This window comes from Homalodisca vitripennis, chromosome 6, assembly GCF_021130785.1.
Source record: "Homalodisca vitripennis isolate AUS2020 chromosome 6, UT_GWSS_2.1, whole genome shotgun sequence".
Lineage (NCBI taxonomy): Eukaryota > Metazoa > Arthropoda > Insecta > Hemiptera > Cicadellidae > Homalodisca > Homalodisca vitripennis.
Genome location: NC_060212.1, coordinates 71130132 through 71142004, shown reverse-complemented (window position 1 = coordinate 71142004; position 11873 = coordinate 71130132). Strand labels below are relative to the sequence as shown.

At 30.6% G+C, this 11873-nt stretch overlaps 1 protein-coding gene across 1 annotated transcript; it reads left to right on the top strand.

Annotated features, from left to right (window-relative positions):
• The first annotated feature begins 1885 nt into the window (after positions 1 to 1885).
• On the top strand, positions 1886 to 10372 carry LOC124365424. Its single transcript, XM_046821405.1, has 5 exons — positions 1886 to 2652; positions 5097 to 5196; positions 6473 to 6577; positions 9248 to 9406; positions 10316 to 10372. Exons 1-5 carry the CDS (start codon positions 1886 to 1888, stop codon positions 10370 to 10372), a joined length of 1188 nt encoding a protein of 395 aa, XP_046677361.1.
• The last annotated feature ends 1501 nt before the right edge of the window (positions 10373 to 11873 follow it).

Genomic DNA, 11873 nt, shown 5'->3' with positions numbered 1-11873 from the left:
GCGATGTTGCTGCCTAGCGAACAGGTCTCTGGAGCGAGTGGCTGAAGGGGTCCTGAAGAGGATCTGGCTCAGCATATCGGGACAGTCGATCTTGCCGTTAAGGATCTTTGACAGCAGTACAACGTCAGCGGAGAATCTGCGATCCGCGAGAGTCAGGAGTCCCAGATCACGATACACTTCCCCGATGGGAACCTGACGATAGAGAAGACCACTCCTGACACCCACTATTCGAATAAATGTTTATAAATATATTAAATATTATAACAGTCTCTTACTTCAGTAACATACAACATATTATTCTTTATCTATAAAGTTTTATTAACAAATAATGCTTTTATATAGCAATAATGTTACCTCTAATATAACTCTTGCAGTAATAAAAATACAACACTTCTTAACACATCGCACAAATAATAATGTACGATACTGCCATATAAATAATACTAGTTATTTCATATTTTGTTACAGGAGATGCCTATGAATAAAAAAGTATTATGAGAATCAATATTAAAGTGCAAATATTTACAAGTGATACTTATAACATAAATATTTTAATATCTAATTTTAGAATTATAAGAAAAGGTTGTACATCTAATTATTCAATATCAAAATATATTAACTTCACAAATGTTTTATAATTTAAAGTTTCACATAACGTGTATTTATTGACCATTAAAGTCATTCTAAAGAAAACCCAATTTTCATTACATACAATTGTAATTTTTTAATGACATACTTTTATGTTTAATAAATACACGTTATGTAAATGTTTAAATTAATAAAACTTTGTATCTGTTTCGAATTAAGTTATGTTTTCTCAGTGGTCTATTGTTTTGTTAATACAACTATTGAACTAGAATAATTTCATTTTGATTTTGGCGTAAATATCAATTGTTATTGATAAAGCATAATAAGAGTCGTATGTTTATAGACACTGTTGGTTATTTTTATTGAAGAGTTTACTGATGGAGTATATTATTTTATACATACTATTTTTGTAAAAATAAGCGTCAAATAATAACAGTCCAAGGCTCGAGAGATATAATATACAGTACAATGTAAGCACAGAACCTGGTTTACCATTGGTTAAAGAATTTCCCCTAAAGAAGAAACATATTGCCAGTATCACTAGTTTTGTATAGGTAAAAATGGGAGAGCATAAAAAGGGTTATATATAATATAAATTACTTTATTTAGATCATATTTTTCTTAGCTTGACACTAAACATCAGTCAGACATGTAAATACATATTACACCAGAATCAGGTAATCAATTATAGAAACTTAAAATATTATGTCGGTGAGTCTCTATCTATTTTTACGACAGTGATACAAATATTATTTATACGCGTCACGGTTGGTTTGAAGTGCATGAAACTACGTTAATTCAATAGCAGCTCTTTTCAAACATTTCCATTTCCGCCTCCTCGCATGCTCCTGCTATGGTGAAAATTGGCTTTCGTATCCTGGATTAAAAGATAAAGACCCTAATAATGAGTATAAATAGAGATCTCTAATTGCATATGGTTTGATATGAAGAAATGTGAAATATTTTGAAGAGTGGCAACTGAGAGGAACATTTGAATTTACAAAGTACAATTCTATTGAATCAAATGTAGGTAAAGAACTAAATTATGAATAAGGCGATACCAGATTGTGAAGCACACTAGTACTTACAATGTACGAGTTAAATTGAAATGGATAATTTACCGTCAACACACACAAGTAATCGATACTGCAGCAAGTTGTAACACAAGACAAACAGCTATGCTAAATAGTAAATGTGGAGTTTCCAACTGAATAGCAAGACAAACAAAAGTTGTTCAGTTGACTTACTGTATTGACCCAATTTAATGCACGCAAAATTTGGCTCAGTTCTACTCGAGATGGCATACGATGATATCTGCGTTCTCAGGCATATTCTGGTCATCACAGCAACCGTTCCAGGGAATTGGCAGGAACCATGGAAGCAAACTGCTTTTCGGGCGTACGCGTATATTTTAGATGTCCTATATCTCTTTTGCATGATCACGAAGGTTTCGTACACCATACGTGTCACAGACATGAAACAAGATTACCTTGATGACTTCTTTGACTGCTTGATAATTGTTTCGCTTGTTCTAGAACGAATGATGATCCGCCGTAAATCTAAAGAGCTAATACAGTTTTTCCAAAAGATGGATGAGTTCCCAAAACCTGGTCCTCACGTAAAAAATCTGATCAAGATCTACAAAAAACAGGCTCGTCATGTTTTGATGATTTTCGGAGTTCTTATCGTCTCATGTTTACTGGAGGCAGTCATGAATTTCCTGGTGAACTATTGTGATTCCAATGTAGTCAAAGATGAGGAAAGAATTTGCAAGTTATTTGTAATGGAGACCGATCTGCCTTCAGCACTGGTGAGGAGTCCTTTGTATGGTCTACTGTTTATCTGTAATCTGATCCAACTCACATTGATGGGATTTTTGGGTTTCCTTTCCTTCATCATGATCCCCGTACTGGTAATCAAGCTCTCTTGTCAGTTCAGGATCACAGCGGATTCATTCGAGAAACGGCTTAAAGTTGGTGTCTACAAGACCCGGTCTGTCGAAAGTTCGATAAATGGAGAAGAAGATTTGGAGAGTGTGATCAAACAGCATCAGTATACCCTTGAGTAAGTCTTAATCAATCTTTCTTTTATACTTTTTGAGGAAGATACCCAAAGTGCCTACTGTAGCTATTATTCGTAACAGTATTGTAAATTGAATTTAAATAAAATATCATTAAAACAAAACTAAATTCAGTTTAAAACATCTGATTTTAATAAATTTATGTGTTAGAATTACTTATTTAAAATTCTTAATGACAGATTTCAACATTTTAATGAGCAGGGTCTTTTTACGTAACCATGTATTAATCTACTTCAATAGAATATTCTGTCCTTGAAATTATTTGAAAAAAGTATACCTGAGATATGAATTGATGACCAGCTAAATTTTAGTGGAGGTCGTTAAAATTGTTCAAATACGAAACAATATTTTTTTACAAACCATAGTTGTCTTAGCTTGACACACCTAAAGCCTACCGTCAGGTAATTACATGTCGAATTAACATCAGCTTAGTATACACAGACACTTTAATGGCAATTTTTCTCTCTTTATTTAGTTTTATAATATTGATACTATAAAAATAACATAACTATTATTTGTGTGTCTGGCGGGTAGTTTTAAGTGAATCTAAATAAGAAAATTATAATCTAAAAAATATTGTTTTATATTTTATAAATCCCTTCATATTTTTCACATCCGCCAAAACTGTCTATCGATTTATGTCTCAGCGAAATGTCTCTAAAGAATAAAGAACATGGTTTTGTGCTTAAACAGTGCAAGCCAGCTCTTGGTCTTTTGGCAATAATTATGAATGTCAGAAATATTCCGTCGTCATTAAGAAACTTAGTCTCAAGAAACACTTTTGAAATTATGTCTGTTTAACCTCCGACGCACCATTTGAAGGAAAATAATTGTTATACTTTGAACCCTGCGTGCTTTTCGTGTATATGATTGCAAAAGTAATATTTCAACAGTCTTAACCCATATTGAGAGATTTCGTTGAAGTCTTCCAGGTAGAGCCTTTAATAAAAGTTCTATCTTAACTACTATTGATGCTGATCTAAAATTGCATGTGCTTTGGTCAATAAAAATAGTGTTATATTACATTTTTAAAAACACACCAAAATACCTTATTAATTTAAAAAAATAAAGAACTTTGTACAGTTACAAATACAATCACTAATAACCAATATTGGTAGAATTTTTTTCCCCTTTTTATAAATAGGAGAAGCCGATACCCTTTTAGGCTTTATTTTCCCCGTCCTCATCGGCCACTGTCCTGGGCGAGGATCTTATCAAACAGAATAACGGGGAGAGTCGATACAGTACGAGGTTGATGGTAATGAAAAAAGTGCAAAGGTCACAGACAGTATTCGGACCTGAGCTATCTCTAACTCAGACTCAAAGTAAAATGTCTTAGACCGTTATGCCATCGGCACTCCCAATCATGATTCAAACCAATAAGATAAAAAAGACACTTTTCAACTCATTCGGCCTTCTTTATTACTGTTCCAATTAACATGAACATATCTATTTAACTTTTTTATTTGGTATGATTATTATATTTGTATTGTGCAACTTGACAATAATTTAGTACTATTATTAATATTACGAGCGTTGTGTCACTTTTTGATAAATAATATAATTAATTTGTTTTGCACGATTTACATAATTAATAAAATTATTTTGTCACTCAATTGGTTAAACATTTTTTAATAATAATTTTTAATAATTTTTTAAACATGGTTTTAAATAATGTCATACAAGGTGATTCACGAAAATATATAGAAACTGTGAGAGCTCATTCTAAATGTAAGATAATGAAAGATATTTATATAAAAATGATTCCGGAAATGCTTCGTTAGCGAGTTATTTGTAACGAAATATTTCGACCAAATTTCAGCTCACTATGTAAAACGAGGTCTTTCTAAAATTCTGGTAAAGTAGATTAAGGGGCAAATTCAAAAGTTTCTTTTAGTTTTTGACTTGCTATCGTGAATAAATCAGGCCCAAAAAGTATAAGTTAAATAGTTTAGAAAAATAAACCAGTGTCAAAGGTAAAATATGGGGAGAAAAAATTAGTCTGTTCATCTTTGGGCAACAATAAATTTGTTACTTCACCAAGAAACTGATTAAAAGTATTTAAAAAACTTTATTTTGAAAAAAAACTGTGTAAAAAGTACACAGAAAGTGAATAGATGTTTTGTACCGATTTATAAATGGATAAAAATTTTAAAATTTCTTATTCAAATATTTTAAGGAAAGAAGGATAGTCTCTCACGTTCATAAAAGTGCTAGTGCGTTAAAAAATATAATCCTATACCACAAGTATACTTGTAAGACTAAGATACATGTAGAGATGAGAAAGAGAAACGCTGATTGTAAAGAACTATTCAGCATTATTATTCCTAGTCATTAATCATGATAGGTTTGAATATTATTCGGTTAACCTTTTATCAGTACAATTTTTATAAGAGAGATTATCATTACTTAAATACTTTATTTTCAGAGTTGCAACTATGATGACAAAGACCTTCCACACCATCATTCTGTTGAAGCTGGTGTTCTTGGTTTTGCCCATAATCGTCGTGGCTTACTGTTTGTCTCAGGTGATACAAATTGGTGGTGAAAATTAATCATAAAAGTCACAGTAAACAGAAAGACTGTCTGTTCTATTGGAAAATTCATATTTGTGTACATGGCACGCAATTATCCACACGTCAATCTTAACGGATTTTTGATTAGATATATAATACTAGAATAGAATAATACACTTTTAAGATAAACCCAGTTTAATTCATTCAAAATTAGTACGATGAATACATTTTTATCAATAACTAATATTTTTGTTTTATTTAATATTTATAACACTACTGTGCAACATGTAGATGTAATAAATACTTCTCTGTTGAAAAAATGCTATGCTTTATTCAGAATATTGACGGTAACATAATGCAGATTTAGGTAATAAGTGACATTTAAAGAAAATGCAATAATCGGCAATTTACAATGATGCTGTGTTATTTGATATAATATAAGAGCTTGAAAATTTAATTATGTTATCCAATTTATCGTATTCCTTGTACCTAGTTACATAGATGAGCACTTACTACATCGTTGCAATTAAATCGGGTCCACATTAATAAAGTATCTATGACATCAAACTGTAGCACATATTAGCCTATATTTAATAGGAAACAATCAATATATTTTTTAGACAGGTAGAGCCATCTAGTATTATGTGCAAATATTAGAAATGTTTTATTAGCAGAGTAAATTAACAAAACCATATTTTGAAACTGTTACCTATGATTTTATATAATTTTATTTGAGTCAGTTACTTATCTGTCTTCACTATTTATCATTGAATAGTATGACAGTTTTGTTTAAACCATATTTAATATTTATGTAAAAGGCATAAAAATGTTATTCTTTGTACAAATTTAGCAAATAAAACAGTAAAATTGACAACATAGAACTATTAGTGAAATAGAAACTGTTATACAACTTTAACATATCCATTTAATAATACAAATCTTCTTAAAACAATTTTATTCAACATATCAAATCACATCCAAATAAAATGTGTTATGTGATAATGTTGCTTTTAAGTTGTTTTAGTTCTATCAGAACTTGAATATGCTTGATTTTTATAAGGCTTCAGAAGAGTTAAGACGAATTTATACTTGGTCATTATGTATTTTATAGTCTATTTTAAGAGTGCATCATTAATCATTATAATTTTTAGTAAATTATTTCCCTTGGAAATTGTACACTATAAGTGGTACTCATTTCCATAAATGTAGTCTAGTAGCAGTACTACATAGTATTATAATAAGTAAAATGGTACCAATTCTTAATATACATACTCTATACATTTTTCAGTTTCCTATTGGAAGTTTTGACTTTCTCCGGTTCACAGCTCTGTTCTTAGTTCTTCTTATCAAGCTTGCTACTTTCTGCTTCTTTGGAGAACAGCTCGCTGATCATGTAAGTGTTAATATAATACATAAACATTAGACATATTTATATAAGTTTTATATATATATATATATATATATATATATATATATATATATATATATGGTTTATGGACGTTAAAGACCATCAAGCAATGCTCACTTCTTTTTGGTTTATGCTTTTCAGGAAGTATCCAATAGACATCTAGGAGCTACACATTGCTAAACAAAAATTTCTGGATTTTGGGGTAAAAGGGCTTATTAATATGTCTAGTTAAGTACGGAATATGACCGTTAGAGTGCGTGGAGCTATCATAGTTTTGAAGGCTGTGGTTAGTCTGAACGACGGTTATCCCCTGACTTAGACTGAAAGAGGCTGAGAAAGGAATTGACTCCCCTTCTTCCAAGATGATCATACTGATGTATTGCAAGTTATCATTCCTCATGGGAACTCAATAAGAGGCGGCCCCTACCCTCAAACTTACCAATCCTGAATATTCCGTCACTCAGAAAGAGTTGTTTTGAACTGTGTGCAATGACTTACCTCATCCTCTGGGGTTCTAAGACATACATTGTAGTATTCTTGCAATGTAACATTCGTGGCAGATGTTATTTGTCACTTAATTCGCCGTGCAAAGCCGCTGGTAACTGCAAGTGGATCTACAAAGTAATACACCAGCTTATTATTTTTAAAGCTTATTATTTTAGTGTCAGCTTTTTTACACTAAGTGTTATTTTCAATGGCACAAAATCGTCGAAGGACACTTCCTCTATTTTAAATCCAGCTTATTATATCATAAATGTTTTAATAACAACTTCGACTTTCGAATTTATTCACATTGCATAAATTAGTTACAGCGTAACTGAAATCGTTGGAACTATTCAATCACATACTTGGAATGTTGGATGCCATATAATTGAAGACGAATTGAAGGCGAAGCCTCACTAGTGTATGCTAGTGTCCATATCAAAATAAAATTAACTACCACTTCACATATTGTGTCCATAACAATACAAGTATAAAATAAACAATGGACTAATACAAAACCTTAACATGTTCCTCAATTTGCAATTATTGCCTTAATTGATAATGCCTAAAAACCTCAGTTTCCTTTTCAGTCCTCAATAAAGTATCCATCCTTAATTAATCTAATCAAATTGACGTAATTTGCATTTAACTCAGTAAATGTTGGTATTCTTTGAGACATCTAGCTGAAGTTTTAAATGTCGAATCACTTAAGCAAGCTTACTATAGTTACTTTATATATGTAATGTCACATGGACCTACCTTTTTGGAAACTGGTTCCCAATTTGTTTTTATCACTTTAACAAACTAATTTTTTATGCAGAAGATGTCTGTTAACAAAAAAATTATTAATTTTTAATCGTTTATATTTGTTTTAGTTTTAAATAAGATAAGAAATGGTTTTTATTTATTTGTTGGTCAAAAGATGGAATAATATTTACTTACCTTGTCTTTATCACTAGATTTTTATATATTTAAATTTATTTTCCTCAATAACTTACTCAAAAACTTATTTAATTGTAATGTTTTTTTTTTAGGTAAAGGTACGCATGAGGAATAATAAATACAATTTAAGGATTATACAAACTTTACACAATTCCCTGTATATATGAACTTTTTTCTGTGTCTGTACATATAATTTTAAGTTTGTCCCTGTTAAGGAATTTAATATCCACTTATAGTTAATATTATCTTATTAAATTTAAATTCAGTTATTTTGTAGTCAGATGCTATTTTGTTACTCCATGACAGACAAACGTATGCATTATACTGATAACTGTGTTTCAACTAGTTATAAATTTATTTATTGTAGGAAACATTATAAGCAAGATAACTTACCGTACTACTTAATACATTAAGACAACAATTAGTAAGGAAATATTATTTAAACATAGCTTGGTTGAATTTTTTTAGCTGGTCATAACCAATAAAATGTTTTAAAATGGGGTTTTTCGATTTAAGAGATTTGGGACACATTTTTTATCTTGGGTATTTTATATAATAAATAAAAATTTTAACAAGTAATTTTTGTAGAGCGAATAGAAAATACAGTATAACAGTCAGTAGTTAATATTACAAGTTAGTGAAAGAAATATACTTCAGCACACTCTTACGCTTTACTACTTTAACTTGCTTACCGGGAATTTTATTCGAATACTGTAATAAAACATAAAACTGGACAAACACGTGAATGAATCATGTTTTAATATAACTCGAGAAAGATTGAGTCTGTACATTTGAATATTGCCTGAAACTTCATTACTATTTAGACAAGAATAAGCCCTATAATCGTGCATGGCCTACCATGGAATTCGGCTTGGCGTCATTTATATATATATCGATCAGTGGAGTAACATAATTTCTCTTTTACCTACTTTGGGGATGTAAATATTTGTCTACCATGACTGCATGTTTATCTATCGGTCCAAATGATATATAGAGAATGAAATTAGCCACGTGTATATATTAATTTTGCGAGGGCCCTTAGCGAATCATTTTCCCGTCATAAGGTGTAGTGTACTCTTACATTATCATATGTAAAACCAACATTCTTAATAAAATAGAATGCATATTTGTTCATGTTAACCTATATTGATCCGAAGGCATCTTAAGTCGTTAATGTTAATTAAGATTTTTGTATACTTGACACACCTATTGACATTACATTTTGAACAGAGCCTGATGGTGTACAGAGCAGTGTACATGAACCAATGGTACCGCATGGACAAGGAAGACAAGAAAATGCTTCTGATCGTTGCCACTCGGGCTATACGCCCTGCCAGACTGGAGGTGTGGCCGCACTTCGTCCCAGTATCCTTCGAAACTTTCGTCAATGTGAGTTTGGTGCTCTGAAATTCGAATGAAGAACATTTACTGCTAAATTGTACTGTTAGGGATGTTTTGTCAGAGGAAGTTGTACAGACATAGGTTTGTGAGCTGAAAAGAGAAAGAGTGTTGTCGGATGCGAGGATGATGTTTATACCTATCTTCTTCTTTTGTATTGAGGTTAAATACAATTTAGTGGTGAGGTCTCGGAAGTTTGCTGAAAACGCTATGATAGCACTGCAATAATTTTCTGCTCCTATAATATGCCTGCATTTAACTAGTGACATAAACACTGAGCATAAGGCTAAGCATGATGAAAGATGTATACGTTAAGTTACGTTCAAAATAATATTGGCCCTATCAAGTAGAATAGCTATTATGTACCATATTATATTACACTATACAATACTATTCCTCAAAAGCAATATAGTATAAATCATATTAGAGTGTAATATAATATTTAAATTTTATTGTAATAAATATGGTTAAACTTGTTTACCTGTAACGTTTTTAATAACTCCAGAATAATTACTGTATTCTTGTTAAAAGTTTTAGAATATTCAAAATAATGTTACTATATTAATACTGGTTAATTATTGATGTAATGACTTTATTGCCAAATCAATTCACTTCTGGAATTTTTCTAACCTAAACAATATAGACGTGATAGTATGGATCACAATCATACAATCATATTTTTAATACAATAAACTAATTGCACTATTACTAATATGTTCTGGAAATTGAATATTCGTACATAAAATTGGTCTTAAACTGTGGTTTCAACACGTTCCATGATATTTCCCAAGCATTCCTTTATATAGCACTTAATATGATATATCGATGATTTGTCTATAATTTGTTATTACTAAATTACAAAGAAGAATTCACTTTATAATGAGAATTTAACTGTTCCAGGTTTGCCAGTTTTCCTACTCTGTCTACTCGGTTCTCATGATGGTATCAAGCAAATAAAAATAATGGTCAACAATCTACTTGGTATTATAAATTAGCTTTAAATCTCACTATAGTTGTATTTGTCCCACCGGTTGGAGAATACATAAAGTTTCACAATTAATCTTTTTGTACCACTTAAAAGTAGCATATCTTTGATGTGTATTAATTCCACAATAATTAGTGTAGCAAAATCACAAAATAAATAACTTTCATTATGTTGTAGTTAAATCAGTAATAAATGTTACAAATACAAAGCTTTTATTTAATTAAACCTTGTTAAAACCGTTTTAGTGTGAGATTCAATTTGAATTGCTTAAGAACGCAGTACTTTGTATCGTGATATAGAGAAGAAACTTCCAAGATAACATATACAATTATATATTTTCACCGGTCATATTTTTTCACTTCACATACGTAAACATATCGATAGATTATATAAATATCTGATAAAGTAGCTAAATAGGGTAAAAATTACCTGAAGTAGGCTAATCGTTTTCAGCACATTCGCTACTCTTACCTTTCAAACCCAACCACAACTTGCACAATTGTCTTTTGATTTCTTCATAGATGAAACTCCATAGCTCTCAAAAAAACTATGTTGAGTTCTTATAGAAAAGTTCCTGAACAATATTGATATATTATTAATTCTGCCTCAAAAATGTTATCTCCATAAAAAAAATATTTTGCTGTTCTTTCTGTTTGATGTTATTCGCTATCAACATTAATAATTTTAACTGTACGTCAACTATTAAGTACTGTATTTTTGTAGTTTCTTTATTTCTAACCTAAACAAAACGAAACAAACACGATAAGTCGAATTATTAAAAAAATATTGCATAAAATAAAACCCGATATACGCAATAAGGTTATATGTAACGAAATAAATATACCATTCAGTTACAACGTTTCCGCAACGGAATGGTTTAGCACACCTATAATAATTAGGCAATATGTGTTTCTATGTCATTAACTTGTCATATGATAGCATTCAGTTTGATCCCACATTTATTTTCTCTTTACAGTCATGTCTGTTTGTTTTTGTAATATATTGTTTGGTCAGTTAGACGGACAAAAATGAAATTCTTTCTGTCCTCGAGTGACAGGCTTTGCTGGAAAGAAATTAAGAACAATTTAATAATTTTATAGTATAAAGCAATAATACATTAAACAAAGGCATTTCTAGAAGTGTGAGGCAAGTTAGGAACCGTTTATACCAGAAAACCATTGTTAAATATGGGATACAGAGGGAAGAGACTCCTCTTTTCATAAATTCATAGACGAAAACAACACTGTAGAGGGTGTAACAGAGCAAATAGCATATTGCTTCATGGACTAAGAGGAGCCTAGAACTAAATGCAACCTATGGTCTGTCTCTTTGTATTTCCACCCATCTCAAGTGTTAATCTAGTTAAATTTAGTCAAATATCTATAAGGATTAGATCTATAAATTTAAAATAAAACCTTGGTCAAATTTTAAAATTGAACTTTAAAATGGCACCCATTATATTTTGATTATTGA